Raw genomic sequence first — 20920 nt, forward strand, 5'->3', positions numbered from 1 at the left:
CGAACATTTACGACTTTTACCAAGACATTATTTATTAATTATTTAGAGTTAATATAAACAAAAATGTGGCTACTATTAAATATAATAGGTTATAATTGGTTATTGATTACTATTTTTTTTTTCTTTACTAATTAATAACAAGTCATTGTCCTTTGCCTCTCCTCGCTGTCTTCAAGTTGGTTGGTCTAATGATAACTTCTTTAGGAAAAGTTTTATGTGTTGACATGTAATTCGAAGATGATTTATTCTCAGTTTGTTATATCTTTCCAGCCAAGTGAAAATGATAATTCAAACATTGTCGTAAAGTTCATTGGCCAAACTTTCATTATTCCTACTTGTTTTTATTCAACTTTCCAGGCCTACTTTTTAGAAAACTACTCATGGGAGTACATTACGTATGTGCTGCAGTGAAACTTGATTCGGGTCTTCCTGTTGAAAGAACTTCTAGAATAACTCTTAAAACATAAAACAAAACATACAGACATAGATAAAAACAAAAATAGAACGAAATCACAACACAAACGACATTTACTGCCCTTTTAGTATAGACAACATAAAGACATTCCAAAATCCGTAGTCATTTTGTTTCGTTTGATGTGAGTTTTGTTCTACCATTGGATTAGGCATATAATGATAGCATTAGTAACTCGTGAATACGATACACATACTCTTGTTCGTAGGATATTAATTATGTACATATCTGCCTAAACATTTCCAATGACTCTCTGCAATTAATCTATTCAGTTGCACATTACAGTACTCTTTTATATTTTGTTGTGTCCAGATCAACACATAATTATTATAGCTAGGTATAAAAAGTAAGATATATTGAATATAAATTGGAATTCAATGTAATGTGTCTCTTGGTAGTCATTCTTATGTTCACTGTATGGAACTAGATTATTTAATTACTATTTAAACTTAAACCTTGGAAGTAATTAGACCAATCACGATACTATAGATCATCATTCATCTCGTCGTGATTGGTCAAATTACTTGCGTTTACGTCCTTACGCTGCATCCTAGTGGAACCAAACCAAAAATACTATTGAAAAATATTATCTATTATTTGTTTTTCTATATTTAGGTGGAGGCGCTCATACAGTACTTGTCGAAAGAGCTATCCTAAATGAAGGAACAGAAGATGAAGTGGTAAGTATAGGCCTAACATTATCATGGAAGGCTTTAGCTCGAATTTGACATCGTTCTTAGTATGTCGTATCAGCTCTCCATGACGGCAAGACCAAAATAAACGGTTTAAGGGTCTTTCACACCTGTTCCGGCACGGTTACGGTCCGGCGCCGGCAAATCCACTCGAACGTCAACGCATATCGATTGGCGCATAGCCGCATGGAGCGGCGTGATAGCGAAACATTGATGTTCGATTCGCCGGACCGGAACCGTGCCGGAAACTGTGAAGGCTCTTTAGAAATGTTGATACATGCATTATTGACATCCAACCAGAACACCCCACTTTATACTGCATCTCCACATGTCATTATCTGTCCTATTTCATTTTAGCACAATTTGAATAGAGTGTCACACAGCTACAGTATTTTGTTGAGGTTACGTTACAGTACGTGTTAGACAGTATATTAGACTTATGACGTCTGTGATACAGAATCTGCCTAATTCTAGATAATAGATACAGCATCGATAATTAGAAGAAGACATTTCAATACACAGAATATCAATATCAATCATATATTAACCTTCAATCTAAATCAGTTTTCTACTTAGGTGAGAGTCCAAGGTCAATGATCCTTCAACGTAAATTGACTAAAACAATAATCTGGTTGTTTGTTGAAATTAAATGGGCCTCTATTAAGACAATATAATTCGGTATGTTAGCAAAACTTAAAATGACTATTCTCAGGCTTATAAGTAAAGAGCGTGAACAAATACGAATTACGATGTGGAGTTTATTACGTATATGCCTACTGGTGGTCAATTAATAAAGCCTTATCCCAGTTATTAGAAATATAAGTAGCGATTTTGCTTTCATTTCAACACAATGTTCGATACAAAACAAATACTGATCAGCAATGTTAGGGATTTAATAAATTTCAATAAGGTTAGGCTTACGTCAAAATAAGAAATTGGTCCGCAGCGTTTTGTTTGCGTAATAGTGTTTGATATCCTTTTCGGTGTAGTTGTTGGTGTTACCGTGTAGTCTACATCACACGTATCATAATGACAACCATTGTTCGTTTTGCAGGAGGTTGTATGTTTGTGTTTTATAGATTTAGATTCTCAAAAGAATTTCCTTTCGTGAAAGAAAGTAGTGTTACCTTTGCTATCATGTAAATTTACTTTCCGTGTTTGTTATGGTGACGGACGCCCTCTAAAACTCATGAAACAAGGCATTAATAAAAGTTACCAACGCGATACAACAATTATTTTTCAAAGAGTATTTATGTTGCTTTAGCAACGTTGATTGGTTTATTTAAAAAGCTTCTGTTGCTATGGCTGATGTCAAACACTTCAACACCTTGGTACCCCTAACACTTATTTAAGAATCACTAAGATGATAAACAATCTTTAAAAAAATATATTTAATAAAACAAATTTAGTTAAATATTGTAAACCATAAATATTTAATTGTTTCCATGGCGCCAGGAAAGAACTATTTACGTGTGAGTAATAAATGTATATTAATTGATTAATTGATTGATTGAATGAATTACTACAGTTCTCCACCAAATCTACGAGTGAAATGGAAAAAAAATATCTATATATTTTATTACGTTTCCTTTTTTTAAGAAAACATCCTTAAACCCTAATTTTCATTTTAAAATCTGACTCTTGGCTCAAAACACAAACATTTTGATGCATAACAAGATCATATACAATAAAAACAAACAAACAAACAATATACATGGCTGCAGTCGCGTGTGCAAATTTGAGTTAGTGTTTACCGACCGACCAACCGACCGACATAGTGAGCTGTAACAGGGTTCCGTTTATTTAGACATACTCGAGCGAACAGATATTACATTTTACTTGTAGAAGAAGAATTAATGAATGCGCATTGTTTCGGTTTTGGTAAATCTAAAAAGAAAACACATCTTAACCTTATGTATACATTTTCAAAGTACGATGGTAGGATTGTTTATACGTGGGTGTTAAATCTAACCGAAGTTACTGTTTGTCACATTTGGTCCTGTTTGTTTGTTGTATACACATAGTTGACCTACAAATCGTGTCCCTATTCGGTACTTTATAATAGTTCGACCCATTTGTAGATTTTCGCTTACACAAGGAAGGTGTGAAAAAGGGACACGTGTAATTTCTCAGGTTTACTGAATATTAATGGAATAAAAAAGATTATATATTTACGATGGACGACGAATTACCGCTATCGTTTTCTGACAAGGTAGGATCTGGCAGAATAAGTAATAGCATCTTTCTTTTCTTTTCGTTTTTTCAATAGCAATAGTAGTAGTTCTATTTTATGTAAGTGTGCCAATTATTTGGCCTGTAGCCCTTTTGCGTATGACTATCTACATACGTACGTTACAACTCTCTACATCTTACGTAACAGTAATTTTTCAGTTGATCATTTTATCTTAATCATAATTATGATTAACGTTTTTAAAAATAATTGTATATCGTATAGAGGTAGTACAAACATAATTTTAATCTGTGTAATCTTCGTGATGTCAAAATCCTAACTGTCCATTCAGCAAATAAAAATTATGTGGCTATATTTTTGTAGCACCAAAAATGGTCGCATGTGGTCATAAATCTTTTTTTGCCTGACTGGTAACTCTTGCTCCAATAACGAGATTTTGTAGCACTTGCTCCTATGACAAAGGTCTGGTTATACCTGCTCCTATGATGAGGTCTGGTAACTTTTGCTCCCATGAGACAAAGTCCAGTAACTCTTGCTCTCATGACCAGGTCTGGTAATACTTGCTCTTAATGACAAGGTCTGGTACCGCATGAAAACATCATAGATCTTGCTCCTATGACAACATCTGATAACTCTTGCTCTCATGACAACATCTGATACATCTTGCTCCCATGACAACATCTAATACCTCTTGCTCTCATGACAACATCTGATACATCTTGCTCCCATGACAACATCCGGAAACTCTTGCTCCCATGACAACATCCGGAACCTCTTGCTCCCATGACAATGTCTGGCAAATCTTGCTGTCATAACAAGGTTTTTTTTAAACTTGCTCCTATGACATCTCATAACTCTTACTTCCATGAAAAGGGTCTTTTAAAACTTGCTCCTATGACATCTGATAACTCTTACTTCCATGACAATGTGTGGCAACTCTTGCTGCCATAGCAAGGTCTTTTAAAACTTGCTCCTATGACATCTCATAACTCTTGCTGCAATGGAAACTATAGTAACTTATGCTTTCATGTTTACATTTTTCTAGAGTTTCTTTTTTCTTTTTAAGGATCTACATGGGTACCAAAAAAGCGATTTGAAAACATGCATATGTTACATTCTTGGAATTTTATCCGCTGGCCTTCTCTTTTTGGTCTTTTATTGGAAACCAGAATGGAAGGTGAGAGCGATGTCTACACGCAGTTCTTTGCAAGACGCAAATACAATTATTCTAAAGGTAAGGAGAATTTGATCTATTCTTCAGCAATATAGTTTATTTGTCTTGTATTTTGTATTGTTTTATATTTGTTTTAAATGTATTCTTTAATATGCCTAAGTTTACTAATAACTTTTACTCCATCGCTTCTTTAAACCAATAAAAACCGAATGTTTATTCAATAATATTAATTTTTGAACATAATTACTGAAGTATTAGGCGGATAGCAATACTGAGATACAATAACACCATCTCGTTTATATTTCATAGTTGAGTGATCGGTCCATTACAGAACGTCAATATTTGCTATGTTATATATATGTCTTTAGTAAATAATTAAACACACCTACATGTTGTAAACCAAAGCAATGGTAATATTGATCATTCTCCTGCACGTAACCGAAAGTCCTTATTTCCTTACAATTTTAGCATATCACTCAATATCATTATCAAGAATTAAATAAAAATTCCAAAATCAATGAACATTTACGGTTAGTGAAATACGATCCAAACTGGATGGCGCACAACACGATTAACTTCAATATAACAATCAATGCATGATTTGTCAATAAAAACAATGTTGGTATACTTTTAATGTGTTGTGTCTTTGTGCAAACAAAGTATGCAAAGTATGAATGAAACTCCTTTGTTGACCAAAGGAATCGCATCTCATCATTACAAAGAAGTGGAAAGGAAACCACACTTAATAATGTAATGTAGGTCTATTAGGCATTTAGAAAGTGCTCAATTTTTAAGTCTACAATTTGAACAATTAGTCAGAATCTCATACCGATAGTCGGTTTCATGGCTGTTGGTTGTGAACTGAATAAAATAAATAAATATAAACAAATATTCTGTTTAAAAGTATTCACTTACAAAGATTGCTAGTTGTTTTCTAGGCCCAATAAAGTATTGTTTTTATTTTATTTTGTTATCCCATAGGATGTATACCAACGTTGGCATGTTGCTCAAATTCAATACTCTTCGACATCTTTACCAATGTAAGTAGAAAAACAATACCGCGCATGCTTACAATCGTATTTGTGTTGTGGTAGTAGCAGCAACTACAACCAATTTTGTATGTAGTCGACCACTCGTCTGTGTAAATTAGCCTTAATGCAACTATATCCTACAAGACTAGTTTGGTTCACTTTTGATTGTGTAAACATTGAAGTAAATTTGCTTCATAAACTTAAACAAACAGAGGTATGCTGCAACGTATCAAAGGGAACATCGTTTATGACTAGGCCCTGTAGAAACTGTACTAAAATGTGTATACATTTCCAACTTTATATAACAATTATATAAGTAACATGTGAAGAACACAACTGTAATTACATACCCGAAGAAATGATTATTTCTAACATAATTTTGTATAATAATAATAATTACATTATAAATTTCACAGGGATAACATTCAGTTAAAGAAAACAGAAATGAAAACACAAGTTGATAGCAACCAAAATGGAACTGTGAGTCAGTTGTTTTGTTTTATTACTATAGTACTATTCACCCTACTTTTACTGAATTGTTGAATGAAATAATATGTTCATTAGCTTAACATGTGATTTTTTCTTAACACACCCACGTTGAATGGAACAGTCAATATTTACTTAATATACGAAACACCAATTGTTTGTTTTATAACACACTCACTGCCCTATAAAAAACATCGCTATTTAACTAACGCAAAAAATGTCATGTTAAAAATTAATAATAATTATTATTAGTATATTCTATATATCCGCAGGTTACTAGTAGACTTCAGATTCGATTCTTTATGTATAAAAAGCTCAAGTATATTTGGAATGATGGAGAAAAATCGTACCATCAGCTAAGGTAAGGTGGAAATTAGAACAAGCTTTCGACAAACCATACGAAAGTCACCTTTAACGCAACACGAACCGCACTTGATCTGCGTATGCGCTACTATATGCTTTTAGTTACGTAGGTCAAGAACTAACATGGAACAATTCCTTGGATTTTTTACAGAATAAAAAAGAACAGATTTTAAAGTTTTAATTATTTTATTTTTGATGAAATACCAACGTAGACTAATACAGTTTACGTGTTTCGTCGAAAACTCCCAAATGACATCACAACGTTAACGATTCACATCAACAGTTTTTAAACAAAAATTGAATACGAAATAAACTTTAAAATAGGGTTGTCTGGTTTAGAATTATGATTTGTCTTTCAATAAAATAAGCTGGAATTATGTGTTCAACTGTTGATCTATACACACTCGCACATATTCTAAAGCCCCCACGGCACATTTAAATCGTATAATGTGTTCGATAAAAACAAATTATCATTTTATAGGCAGGTGAAATCCTAATTGACTTGTAATGCGGAAGAAATAAAACATGTCCTTGAAAATATAAATGATATATGAGATGAGTTATTAAATTATTTTCATAATAATAGAGTTAAGTTTTTAGAAATCTGTTTGACTATAATAATAATATATTGCGCTATTTGAACCATCATCAGTAAATTACTATACATGCATTGAGAAATGTGGGCTACTTTTCGATTACATGTTTTATGTATGTATGTATTTAGAACTGTAATCCTTTTATTTGAGATTTCAATTTCATATTGTGTGAGGTTTGTAGACGTTTGTTTTATCAAATATTTGTTTTTTTTAAAGGGGTCTTGATGTCAATACTCACACGGGTTCGTTCTACAGTCACTACAAGGGATTCTCAGTAAACGAACAGAAAATGAGGTACCTATGAATCAACTATTATCGTTCTTCTCTCTTCCATAAAATCTGCAAAACATACATCATGGTATATATCAGATCTAAATAAGTTCATGCCATGGCCTTTAAAGTGTATAATTTATAATAAACAACAATAAACTATGACACGTATCTGTCTCGGTTCGCTATATCAAACTCCCCGTGGAAGATGTATGTTTTTTTTTAATTCATACGGCAGCTGTCGTCTCACACGTCTTTCCATCGTAGTTGAGTCTCTTAAAAAATTTCAGCCAACCACTTAAATAATGAATTGTCCCCCAAAAACATACAAAATACTTTGAATAGTTTTAATAAAGTGAATCACTTTTACTAATGTTTTTCCTTATAAAAAAACAAAATAAACTGTTAAATTCAACCAAAACTTTCAATTACAGTTTTTTTAGGTTAATACTTTTGTTTTCGATCTATTTTTGGTCTAAGTACGTGAATAACTATTGTGTATATAAAAAAAATATTATTACTAAATACAACGAGTGGTAAGTTAACACGTTTAGTTTTAAAAAATGGCTGATTTGGCTGTCCAAACCTCTTTTTTAGTTGATAGATATAACAATTGAATGTATACAATCAATTTCCTTCATGTGTTATATTATAAACATCTCCATCATTTTTGTATCTTTTATCAATATTATCTAAACTCATTGGTAAATAGATATAATGTATTACTGACTGTTTTACTGTAGAAAAGAGCTGTATGGTCCAAACAAAATAAACGTGGAACTTCGACCAATACCTGTACTATTTTTTCAGGAGGTAGGTTAACAGTATTCATAGTTCAAGTTTATATCATTAGGCCTATATTGCATTTAAACAAATTAATACTAATGACTCAGGTTGGTCATAATGGGCATACCTCTCATTTCGGTGGCATTTATATTTTGTATAATCATTTTTCTGATTTTGTATCATAGCACTAACTCATTTTCAACATGATAAATGAAAGATAGAAAATTAAATTTTGTTTAAAGACATTTCAATATTATTATAAATTGTATAGACTATGTAAAATAAGGGAATATATATATTTCGTATATTTTTTTTGATCAACTAACAACCTTGAATCTCTATAGATGTACTGTATGACTTGCGCATAATTAGAATATTAGTTTTTACTCTCTGTTTAATGTTTATTTATTTGTTCAGGCTTTAAACCCTTTCTACGTATTTCAAGTGTTTAGTGTGTGTTTATGGATTTTCGCCTACAACTATATATACTTCTCTGTTGCAATTCTTATGATGTCGCTCGTATCGATTTCGCTAACTGTCTACAGCACTAGGAAGGTAAGTCAGGATATTATGGCTGTACAAATACTGTAACTGAAATATATACAGGTGTTACTGAAGATTACTACACTTAACACGAAAAGGAGGAGGTTACTGCCCGTGTTTTTCAATTTAAACCTTGGATACACGCCCTTGTTAAAGCCCTTATTCTAAAACGGAGAGGGACCCTGGTAATTAACCTGGAAAATACCCATATTGATAACTTCCCCTATGGTCGACAATTTCTGTACCTCTCCACCAACCATGGTAACTACTGCAATTTCCGAGGGTAGGAGGGGAATAGGGTTACACATTTGAGCTACAATAATCTTGGAAATATTTAAAACATATAATACAATAATGTAAAACTAATGGCTGGACAAGTCTCTCAGGTTATCTAGGCTTTTTTATTGGTAGTAGTTTAAGCGTGTCAATATTGTTTATACTGTATGTTAAGGTATCATTGTCTCTTTACTGATTCACGTCGATAGCAATGTATAGGTAGGCCTACAGGTAGAAGGAAATGCCGTTTATACTACGTTAAAGATAATCATAAAAAGTCCATCTGTTAGTAACAAAAATCATGTAACAATTAATATCATTTAACACAGCAAAGCAAGGATCTACGGGAAATGGTGAAGTCTTCTTCAAAAGTTACAGTATGCCGCGGAGGAGATCATTTTGAAGAAGTTGATGAAAGTAATATAGTTCCCGGTGACGTCATAGAACTTCCGATTCGGGGATGTAGAATGAGCTGTGATGCAGTGCTAATCAGCGGCACTTGTATTATGAATGAAAGTATGCTAACAGGTAAGTTATATATGTTTTTACCAATCGTAGATATCCACCGTAAGTGACAAACCTTCTTATCCATATGCTATATCTTTCTATTCTAAATTTTTTTTTCGATCAAGTAATTATTTCTGTTTATTAATATAATTAGTATTACCCCTAACGGAAAATTGAATAATTTGATAATAGTTAATATGGTAATAATGCAACTAGTTCAGGTGGGAAAACCCCAAATTCATATAGATCTAAAAGTAATTTATCTATGGAATTGATTGACCGATAGACTTCTTCGGCAATATTGGTCCTATCGACCAACAATGTCAGAAATTCTGGCTAACGATGGTACAACTTACAGAGTGGCTGAAAACCAAAAGTATATATTCATAACTAAATTATTTATATTAAATCCAGGTGAATCGGTACCAATTATTAAAACAAATTTACCGGTGGACCGCGACGCAGCGCCAGAGAAGAGTTCCATTTACAACTCAGATGCCCACAAACGACATACCTTATTCTGTGGTACTGAACTTCTTCAAGCAAGACGCAGTGGCCGGGATAGGTTACTGGCTGTTGTTGTACGGACTGGTAAGCGAAACATAGTAATCTTCTATACGTGTGTAAGAAGATTAACATTCCTATATTCACTATTTTTATCTCCAGTTTGTGGTATGTTCATACAATAGACGGGTTGGTTGTTAGGCCTGCAATAATTAATGAATGAATTTCATCAAATCATTTATGATACATACCACCCTTAGCTAATTCTCCGAATATTACTATACTGTTGATTTGTATGCAATGGACACCTTTAAACGATATGGTATACCTATAAAGCCCGGAAGACCGGATTCTGATGTAAAAATTCCACTTGAAACTTAGTAAAATTAGAAATGAAAAGCTTTACATTTCTTTGCAGGATTTTCAACCAGTAAGGGTGCACTAGTGCAAGCCATTCTTTACCCTCGTCCAATGGATTTCAAGTTATTCCGTGATGCCATACGATTTATATGTGTTCTGGCCTGTCTGGGTAAGATAAAAGCAAATATGATAGGATTATTTAAAATCTTCACACAGGTAGTTTCTGATAATGGAGACAATAAGGGCGACAGAGAGCCTCTATTTAATATTTTGTATATATTTTATAATATATTGAAAATAAAGATAACTAGAGATTTATACCTGTGACGTCACAATAAACAATTGCATAAATTTGCATGGTCTGTTGGTAAATAGCTGCCTAGACGATACATTGAAAAATCATCATTACAAAAACCCCATAAAACATACATTGGTAAGATAATTAAGAAATTACTTTGCATGCAATTTTCCAAGTGTGTTGACCAAATTGATTTCAATTATTTATTTTGCAGCTTTTATTGGCGCCATCTACGTTGTAACTATAAAAATAGTGCACGAGGTAAGCTATAATTTACACCAAAAACGGCGGTGATGGCACTTGAGAACTGGAATGATAAGCAGATTAATTGTATCTTGTGTAAACCGGCACTATAATCAAAGGCATAATATTGAAATCATTTGGCCACAATTGTTAGGAGATTTGCGTTATAGTATATATTAAAAAATATAAATTACAGCTACGTACCTTTATTTATATATTATTCTAAGTATTTTTCTCCACCGTTTAGAACTCAGTAAAAGATATCATAACCAAGGCTCTAGACGTATTCACTATCGCCGTTCCACCGGCCTTGCCAGCCGCTTTGACGATCGGTATGGTGTATGCTCAGCGACGTTTGAGAGCACTGGGTATATTCTGCATAAGCCCTCAAAGAATCAACGTTAGTGGTATGTTAGATGTTGTCTGCTTTGACAAGGTATGTATATTATACTCTAAAGCTCTGTCAACACTATCAAACTAGTTTTACAACAAAGCGTGATATGCTCAAAATGTGATAGTGATATTGCGTCATCGTTTCCATATCACATAAAGTTTGATAATGTAGACAAAACGCTTACTAGAAGGCACAATTTCTTCTTGAACTGAAGTCATAATGTCATATTTTCTTATACTTGTAGAGTTTATATAATACAGAAGAGAAACTCTAACTATAACTAATGATATTGCTTTTTAGACTGGTACGCTAACCGAAGATCACCTTGAATTGTTTGGTGTTTCCCCGGTAAAGACCGAAATGTAAGTGATAGAAATATTTTAAATACGGTATTTAATCGATGTGTATTTGCATGTTCGCCATGATAGCCACACGGTTATTTGCACTTGTGTTATTGTATCGTTTGGTTATATATTTACTATGTTTAAAAATGGTCTTTAAAAAAGATGAGGAAAGCTACAACATGATGATGATAGTCAGTCTCCTCTGTCTTCACAAGCCGAGTTAATGTGTTCCTTTACATTGGTCACATGCAATTTAATCAGCAGATAGTGGTCTATCTCACAATTTTCTTTTTGTGTATGCTTTTTGTTATTAACACTTTCCATTTCTATCAGACTCGTATTTTGCAATAAAAATAAATAAATAAACAATAAATTAATTGAATTAATTTATTGGATGTCGATCTATAATTGGTTATTAACATTACACGAAAGCTAACAGAAATACTTTTCAACAAAACTTGTTCGCTATTAATAGTGGTTGTCGCACATGCGCTGGTCACTGGTTAGTTTGCATAATGAAGTAGATCATCAGTGTTTAGTAACTTTCCTCATCTATGAAAGAATAGTAGTATGGAATGTATAATAATTGTAAATTTTCGAAACAAGGTGTAAGTTGATTAATATTCATAAGCAATAATTTGCATAATTGATGAATATTATTTCATGCATGCTACAGTACGTATGTCTGTACTTTTGCTTTCTTTCCGATGTATCAATAGTCTTATGAACTATTTCCGAAATCATGGTGATGTAAACCTCAACATTGATAACACAAGGTTGGTATAACATTTTAAAGGTAAGCCTACTAGGCATTATATCATACTTTAAACGCATCCATTGCACCTCTTAAATAAAGATCGGCAAAACTGTGCATGCGAAACGTCCCTTGTCAAATAAGAATTGAAAAAACAATATAAAAAATAAACTTAATCATCTTACCAATTTGCGTGTGTCTTTGTACTGGATTTAGCTTGATTAAAAATAATATTTCATTCATTTGACCAATTTACCCCAAATACACATCGCCCATCTCTTTGCCTGCATGGAGATTATTTTTTGCTGCCCGGTCCGTAAATCTCTTCCAAATTTGTTGATAGACCCGTTGATAAAAAAAAACCAAAAAAAGCATCTGTTTTATTTATTATTTAAACCCTGAACGTATAATATTTTACACTGAAGAATATATTAGCACATTTTTAAGTTAGTAAATTACACTCTTATTGTTTTAATATAATAGTAGCCTATACACTGAAGAATATATTAACACTTATTTAGGACTAAGCCAGTAAAATACACTCGCAATTTTTAAATATATTGCACATTTAAGAATATATTTTAACACTTTTTTAAATCAGTGAAATAAACTCATTATAATTAGATATAAAAACACGACATGATTACAACACCTTAGGCGTGCCTTGCAATAGATCAGCATAACAAGTTATGTTTTCGGGCCTACCTTTCCACTAATCTAGTGTTTGCACCTGCATGATATTCTTTTGATGTATCCCGACGTGGCTGTACATTGCATGTTGTTTATAATGATCAGCTTGTTTTCAACACGAATGATAATAGATTTAAATGGCGAACAACAACTATTTGAGTATAACATCTTTTAAACTTAAGTTTTAAGTTAAATTTGGGGGGTGGGGGGGGGGATGTACTCCATTAATGGTAGATTAGAAAATAGTGGAGGATCGGCTAGGCCTGGCATCTTCCGCTAAAGTAGGTTAACAAAATTACGTCATCACGGTTCATCATTTCTCTCCATTGTAGGCCTACACAGAATAATCTTGATTGAATTTTTAAATTGTTAGTAAACACATGCACATTCTTTATTAAATGAACTAGGAGCTTACGGGGTGTAGTAGTACAGTACGGATTTATAACAATTCATATAAGCCTGTCTTTTGAATTGAAACAGGTTGTTAACTTGTGTTTATATACTTTATAAATACAATACAATACAAATCCGTTAACATTTTATTTGTTTGTAAATCAAATAATAGCTTTATGATGATTGAGGACGCCACCAGGCTTCCGTTTGGACCGTTTGTCGTTGCGATGGCTACAAGTCATTCACTGACTAGGATAGACGGAAAACTTCACGGGGACCCTCTAGATCTACAGATGTTTCAAGCTGTCCAGTGGGTAAGCTTCAGCTGCATAAAACATAATTCCGGAAATATCTATTGAATCGATAAACCGTCGGGATTGTAAACACTTCTGAAAAATAGTATGTTCCCCAGAAACGAGAATTGGATATTAAGAATATTGACGGCAATGTACAAAAAAGTCTTTGTCTGAGACTAAACAGGTGAAATATATTCCGTGCCGCTATTTAGTTTTTGATTCATCTTTGAAATTGACAAAACAAAACTATCAAATAGTAATAATGCACGGATTAATGTTTGATTGATTCAATGTGTTCTGAGAATACCTATTAAAAAAAAATTATATATTTATATTAATTATTATTTATATACGGTATATTATCAACAATTAACAAGAAGTTGTATATTGTATTGTATTATATTTCAGCATCTTGAAGATGCGTCAGAGGACGATGACACGGGTTTCTCTATTCCTGTTCACACAATCGTCAGACCTCCAGCACATCAGCTCAATGGAAGCGTTACACCATGGGAAAAAGATGTAAGATACAATAAAAAATAATAGACAAATTCGAGAATCAACACCAACACAAATTAACAGAAACAAAATAAAAAATAAATAAACACAAGTACCATAAATCACAGTTAATTATCAAATGAACGATTGAGGGCGCAATCACGTTTCGACAATTCTAACAATTGCACTGGAATGACAATCCTCTTATATTACTAAATTGAGACATTTTTAAAGTACGAATTTTGTCGAAATAGATTTTTAATTACTAAAATGATATTCTTTCTTCTTACGTAGGGAATTAAGGAAATCGGCATTGTTCGACAATTTCCATTTGCTTCCGATCTTCAAAGAATGAGTGTCATAACACAGAAGGCTGGTTCCCCAGACATGGAAGTTTATGTCAAAGGCGCTCCTGAAATGATAGCTTCCCTCAGCGATCCAAACACTGGTAAATCTAGGATTCATTCACTTTCATATTTTTTAAGAACCGCAAATGACAGTAACAAAGCTAAACTGCTTTTGATATACAATTTAAAAATAACAAACACAAAAATAACTATTATTTTATTTTTGTTCTTTCCAAATTAGTTCCAGAAGATTTTTATGCCGTTCTCAGAGAACACACCTATCATGGATTACGCGTTTTAGCGTTAGCATGGAGACCGCTGGGTGAAAGACTACCATGGGAAAAACTACAGAATCTGCAAAGGTAGCCTAACACTATTACTTTTATTATCATGATTGTCATCACCATAGTGCGAATTATTTTTAATATAGGTACAATTCCTAACAATTTCTAAACATGTTATCTTTTTGACTAAATATTGTTTTTGTTTTCTGTCATCTATTTGATTAAACACAGTTGTTTTCTCATGTTTACTGTACAGAGACAAAGTTGAGTGTCAATTGCGATTTCTTGGACTACTTATAATGCAGAATACATTAAAACCTGAAACTACCCCAGTCATTCACGAACTAAACGACGCCAATATCAGAACCATTATGGTAACTGGTAAGTCTTTTGATAAATAATACATTTATACAAATAGTTTAATATTACTTTCAGTTACATCTGTCAATTTGAGTGCATGGATGGTGAAAAATAATAATATATAGGCCAACAGGAATGATGATAATAAGGCAGAATTTGTGCACGTTAAAGAACTTGTTACACTATTGTGCAGATCTGTGTAGGCGCTGTACTGCTGACTGAAGTGGGTCCGAAATCCCTCAATTTTCAGTTAAGCTTAAGGATGATAATAAGTATATTTATTTTTACCATGTGGAAAATACGTCTATGTTTGATTATTCTTACATTATTTATATCAAAGGTGATAACAAACTTACTGCACTTAGTGTTGCAAAGAAATGTGGCATGATAAACCGAAATGATAAGATCCTTGAAATCGAGGCTAAGCCACCGTCGAAACCGGGTGAAAAGGCTACAATTGCCTACTATCCTGTCCACGATACATCAAAGCCTAGTCCTGCACACAGTGCATCAGTTGAAACAAACAGTCGTATTGAGGTAGGTAGTATTTATTAATATAGATCGTATTCAGAAAAAGTATATTCATGAAACCGTTTGACGTATAATAGCGTTCTTAAAGTATCACTCAAGATCCAAATGCAAGATTAACTTTCTTTTTCAAAATAAAATAAGATTTAATTACTCGTCACTAGTTTGAAAATCAGTTTATCTACTGTAAATACCAAACATGATAACTAATATTCATGTATTTTCAACTGAAAATTAAAATAAGAAGAATAATATGGAGAACCTGTCACATATATTCCCTTTCAATGAAAGAAAAAGTTGCATACATTTATGGAAAAGTGGTTGAACTGAAGCATTGTGTAACCTGTCCTCTATTTAAAAGTATAAACTAAAACCGGATGTAGACCGCCCTCTATTGTAATATTTTCTATTTTGTGATTAAAGTATTTCTTTTACACATGTTTTTGTTTTGTTTAGAATATTTATCTTTCTGACAAAGTTAAAGCATTGATGAATTCAATTTATTTTCTTCATGATTACAGAAAAATCCTAAAGTTGTTTTGTTTTGTTTTTCTTTCTTTTTACAATCTCTTACGTCTAGTCTAACGAAAACATTGCCATTACAATATGTGAAAACGATTCTTCAACCGATGATGGATATCACTTCATTGTTGATGGAAAATCATTTGCTGCTATACATGAGCATTTCCCAGAATTATTACCGAGGGTAAGAACGTTATTGTAAACAAAAATGAATTGATTAATACGCATTTTAATTGTGACTGAAGCATATTTAGTAACATTCTGTAAATAAACTCCACCAAAAATAGAAAGTATCAATTATAACCCTACATTTCTTAATTATTTTCTGTCTACTATTGTTATTTCCCCCCGCAAAGGTTGCATTGAAGGGATGTGTGTTTGCACGTATGTCTCCGGATCAAAAAACTCAATTAGTCGAGGCTCTGCAAAAGCTCGAGTAAGTTTAGTATAGTTTTTAAACATTGGTTTACTTACGGCATATCAATAAAAGAAAGAATTTTCTATCTTGGTTAAAAATTGTCATTATTATGATTTTTACTGCGCGTTTCCTAAATTTTAGTAATACCAGTGCAATGATGATTGATAGATTAAGTAATGAATTGAAGATAATGTCTGCCTCTCTTTCCTTCCTAAATGAAAATCATTAAAAAAAACCCATTATTTTGTAGTTACATTGTTGGTATGTGTGGTGATGGAGCTAACGACTGTGGCGCCCTCAAGATGGCTCATGCTGGGATATCGTTGTCTGAAGCAGAGGCTTCGGTTGCATCACCTTTTACATCAAAGACACCAAACATCAGTTGTGTACCTACGCTTATCAAGTACGTAACCAATTATTACATACGTACTGTATACTGATCATTTGCTTATTGAAGACCTACAGTAGCACTTCTTTAAGGGGACACCGGGGCATCTGATGTATACAAATATGTTAAATAATAAAAAACTTCATATTCTTGCATTGTTTTTTTTTGTGCAGACACATATATATATTATGTCTATATTTACAAATATTATATAATATTTTAAAGAATTACAGCGCTTCATTCAGAGTTTTTTCTAAATCTCAATAATCTACAAGCAATATTAACATATATGCAGACAAAGGTTTAATTTAATGACGTAGATGGTTTATTTATGAACACATTTTACTCGTAATTTAAACGTAATGACGTGCAATCCGTACAGGTTATTACTATTTAGGTCAACATCTGAATTGAACAGTTGCTGTAGTATATAACAGTTTCTTAAGAAAAAAAAAAGATTACACTTTAATTTAAATGCTGAAAGTCGTAGGAATCAATTTTAAAATCTGTGGAAGCCGTGATATTGTAAGTTTCCATGATACCATACCTCGTTCATTGTCATTTCTATACCAATTTACTTTAAGCAACGTTTTTCAAAAATATTGTTGTCACATTTATTCAGCAATATATATTTACATTTATTAAATACAATATTGCAGAGATCTTACGGAGAACATTTTATTTTCTGTAGTGCGGAAAACCCTTTGAACAAAATTATTAAAAAGAAATAATGAAATACTGTTTTATACAAGTTAAGGAGGAGAAAAAAAACAAAAATAAAACAAACATTTTAAAAATATATTTTTGTATTTCTTAACAGTAAAAAAAACCCAGATGTACATATCTAGATAATAAATATTACTTTAAAAGTTTATGTTAGCGATTATTTTAATATAAATAAAAAATATAAATACAGTAACACTCAGAGAAGTAGCGTCAATTAGTCTAGCTTCTTGTTTTTGTGTTATAAACTTCAGATACATATAGAAAATTCATCACACAATATATAAATCTACCTTTAAATTAGTCTGAACATTTAAAAACAAATATATCTGTCTGTTGGTCTTACAATATCATTTAATTTATTTCATTTCAGAGAAGGAAGAGCAGCGTTAGTGACGTCATTCGGTGTATTCAAATATATGGCCCTGTATAGTATGATTCAGTATACGACCGTATTGATTTTAAACACGGTAAATTTATTGTTTAGATAATAAATCTAAATATATATTTAATATACATATTATAAAATCAAATTAATATTGTGTTTATTAATTTTTGCAAAACATCTGCTGCTTCAATCTGAAAATATTAATATTTAATGATAATTTACTGAAAATTATCGTCTGTTTTTTGTTTTAGTGATAAATATTAAGTTTCAATTTCGCCGTGGTTTATCTAAACCGTTTCTATATTGACACATGGTGTACATTATGTAATACATAAATAATTCAATGTTAGATTAATCGGAAAGAACGTTTCACAGTATATAGTAAGTGCCAGAAAATAACACGATCTGACATTAAGTTGTACAATTGTGGTTGATAACCTTGCACACGAACCTTAGTTTAAATCATGATCCGTATCTTTCTTTTCTCAAAAACTCAATTTCTAAAAACGCGTACTATGGCTTGTGCATATTTCAGGGAAATAAATTGTCACATTGTATACTAATTTAAGTTCGCTATTGACATTCTTAGTAGTAATTAACACGGTAGTAAGTTAAAATGTAACACAATGATGACGATGTTCTTACTTTTCAAAGATCGATTCGTTTCCAAGTGATTGGATGTTTATGTACTGGGATGTAGCTATCACTTCTATAGTAGCACTTTTGAGTAAGTACAACTTAACCATCATTTACATAAAATATGTCATGAGGTTACAAGTATACTGCATACGACTCAGCCTGTTGCAACTCTAATCAAAATGAAATTATATGATCGAATTGCATGGATAATGATGACATTCTTTGATATTGGCTGCAACATAATTATGAAGTTATATACGTACACCGACTTGCTAATGATAAACTAAAGAAATTAACCGAGCATGAAATTAATAATACTAATAAACACGTAAACACAATTAACAAATAAAAATAGATTTTAAGTATCTGTTTCCAACGTGTATACAAAGAAAACATAGGTTTGGACAATTCCTTCAAGTTTTTTCAGAAGGTTATTTACTGTGTTATCATACATTTATCTTATCTTAAAGTTGCCAGAAATGAAGCTTTTCCGAAGATAGTATCCAAACGACCGCAGAGTGGCTTAATGGAGCCCGCTATGCTATTTTCGTTGATTGGTCACGTAATTCTTCAACTTGTATTCCAAGTAGGAAGTTATCTTATCGTCAAAGCCCAGCCATGGTAAGTTATGTTTACATTTACCTGTCCACATCCAACATTAGGCAACTTGCCAATAAGGCCTACATGATGGGAATTAAAATAAATCCATGCTGACTAAAAAAATAATTTTCTAGGCTATATGAGGCTTAGACAATGGCACTGTTTTAGTCATGGGAAATTCCAGATAACTATAATAATATGAGATATCATGACCCTGGTAAAGATGTAGCCAGTGGGACTCGTAGTGTTTGAAAGAACCCATTTCACCTAAAGAGTTTTTTCGACCAGCAGAAAGAGTGGTACACTGTAGAGTAACAGATTGTGTACCGATCCAGCAGGCGCGAATCTCTCAGCCCTACCTGAAAGTCTAACCAATCAAAATTAAGTTTGGTGGTATTTTGATGATCCCATGCTTAAGTGATGTCGGTCAAAGGTACAACTCTTAAAAACAATGTAATGTTCTTTTGCTCATTAAAATCGTCAGGACAATATTTTATTTGTATATCATTTGAATTTGTCTCAGGTTCGTACCATTGGTTGTGGACAAAACTAAAGTTGCAAACACGAAAGGCTACGAGAGCACAACTGTGTTCCTCGTGTCTGCTTTCCAATACATCATAGCTGCATTCCTGTTTTCCAAAGGGCCTCCGTTTAGGGCACCGATATACACAAACCGTAAGTAGAATCACTTGAAATGAATAATAATTCTTACAGTGGAAAATTAGCGCCTTCAACGGTTTATTATGATTTATACCCTGTTCAAATTCAAAACTAATTGCAACTCTTTTCATGATGATGATAATCTTGTTACATTACATAACTCCAAATAAAACCAGTCTCAACCCGTTTGAACCGTTCAAACAGGTTGAGACTGGTTTTATCTGGAGTCATGTGACTACCCTGGATACAAATGTTTTAATAATGTTGTGGTAATATTTTTTTCATTCTTTTTTTATTTTTCAGTTCTTTTTACGATTAGTCTAATTGTAATGACACTTTTTACCATATTTCTTCTGTTTTTACCTGGCGCTGAGTGGGCTGATAATATCAGGGAATTCTTTCAAGTAAGTTTACATTATGAAGTATTTTTTAAACAATATTAATTTCGATGTTTAAAATTTGTACTGATAATTTACATAGCTGTGACTTTGAATAACATAATCTTTTTTTCAAATAAATTATCTTTAACTACCAGTATTATTATTGACTTGGCAGATGATAGAGCTGTCATATGATCACCTGTATTTCCAGTTCATTATTCTTGGAATCGTAATATTTTACTTTATCCTTGCAACAGTATTGGAGGTAGGTGCTGAAAAACTAAGAGATATTAATGTTTCCAATTAATAGCGCCATCATTTTATGTATCAACAGTGTCGAAACAGCTGTATGATTCGAAGAGGTGGCAATGTTTAAATGAAAACAAAATAAACCATTACAACAATGAATGCTAGTGACTAATGCGACAGCATACACCTTTCAAATGCTATCTTAAAAAGTGCATTTTTAACGTTTCTTAAATATTATTAGGGCTGCAGGCTTGTATAGAATGATACAAATGA

At 32.4% G+C, this 20920-nt stretch overlaps 1 protein-coding gene across 3 annotated transcripts in view; it reads left to right on the forward strand.

Moving 5' to 3' along the window:
* Window positions 1–20920, forward strand: part of LOC144858803 (polyamine-transporting ATPase 13A3-like) — a 29280-nt gene that overhangs the window by 4995 nt on the left and 3365 nt on the right. Inside the window, exons 2-31 of one of the 3 annotated variants that reach the window (XM_078714917.1) lie at window positions 1088–1152; window positions 4422–4589; window positions 5511–5569; window positions 5977–6040; window positions 6319–6407; window positions 7222–7299; window positions 8019–8088; window positions 8479–8616; window positions 9210–9408; window positions 9802–9978; window positions 10310–10420; window positions 10764–10810; window positions 11040–11228; window positions 11487–11548; window positions 12250–12306; window positions 13540–13681; window positions 14072–14185; window positions 14456–14609; window positions 14750–14870; window positions 15049–15173; window positions 15493–15689; window positions 16261–16386; window positions 16559–16638; window positions 16871–17023; window positions 18105–18201; window positions 18774–18846; window positions 19229–19379; window positions 19882–20033; window positions 20322–20422; window positions 20574–20663. In XM_078714917.1, the coding sequence (XP_078571043.1) occupies window positions 1088–1152; window positions 4422–4589; window positions 5511–5569; window positions 5977–6040; window positions 6319–6407; window positions 7222–7299; window positions 8019–8088; window positions 8479–8616; window positions 9210–9408; window positions 9802–9978; window positions 10310–10420; window positions 10764–10810; window positions 11040–11228; window positions 11487–11548; window positions 12250–12306; window positions 13540–13681; window positions 14072–14185; window positions 14456–14609; window positions 14750–14870; window positions 15049–15173; window positions 15493–15689; window positions 16261–16386; window positions 16559–16638; window positions 16871–17023; window positions 18105–18201; window positions 18774–18846; window positions 19229–19379; window positions 19882–20033; window positions 20322–20422; window positions 20574–20663 (3449 nt within the window). Of the gene's footprint in view, window positions 1–1087; window positions 1153–3245; window positions 3377–4421; window positions 4590–5510; window positions 5570–5976; window positions 6041–6318; window positions 6408–7221; window positions 7300–8018; window positions 8089–8478; window positions 8617–9209; window positions 9409–9801; window positions 9979–10309; window positions 10421–10763; window positions 10811–11039; window positions 11229–11486; window positions 11549–12249; window positions 12307–13539; window positions 13682–14071; window positions 14186–14455; window positions 14610–14749; window positions 14871–15048; window positions 15174–15492; window positions 15690–16260; window positions 16387–16558; window positions 16639–16870; window positions 17024–18104; window positions 18202–18773; window positions 18847–19228; window positions 19380–19881; window positions 20034–20321; window positions 20423–20573; window positions 20664–20920 lie in introns of those variants that run through there. The other 2 variants (XM_078714918.1, XM_078714919.1) reach the window with 2 other exon arrangements.

The sequence above is a fragment of the Antedon bifida genome, chromosome 2 (assembly GCF_963402885.1).
Source record: "Antedon bifida chromosome 2, ecAntBifi1.1, whole genome shotgun sequence".
Lineage (NCBI taxonomy): Eukaryota > Metazoa > Echinodermata > Crinoidea > Comatulida > Antedonidae > Antedon > Antedon bifida.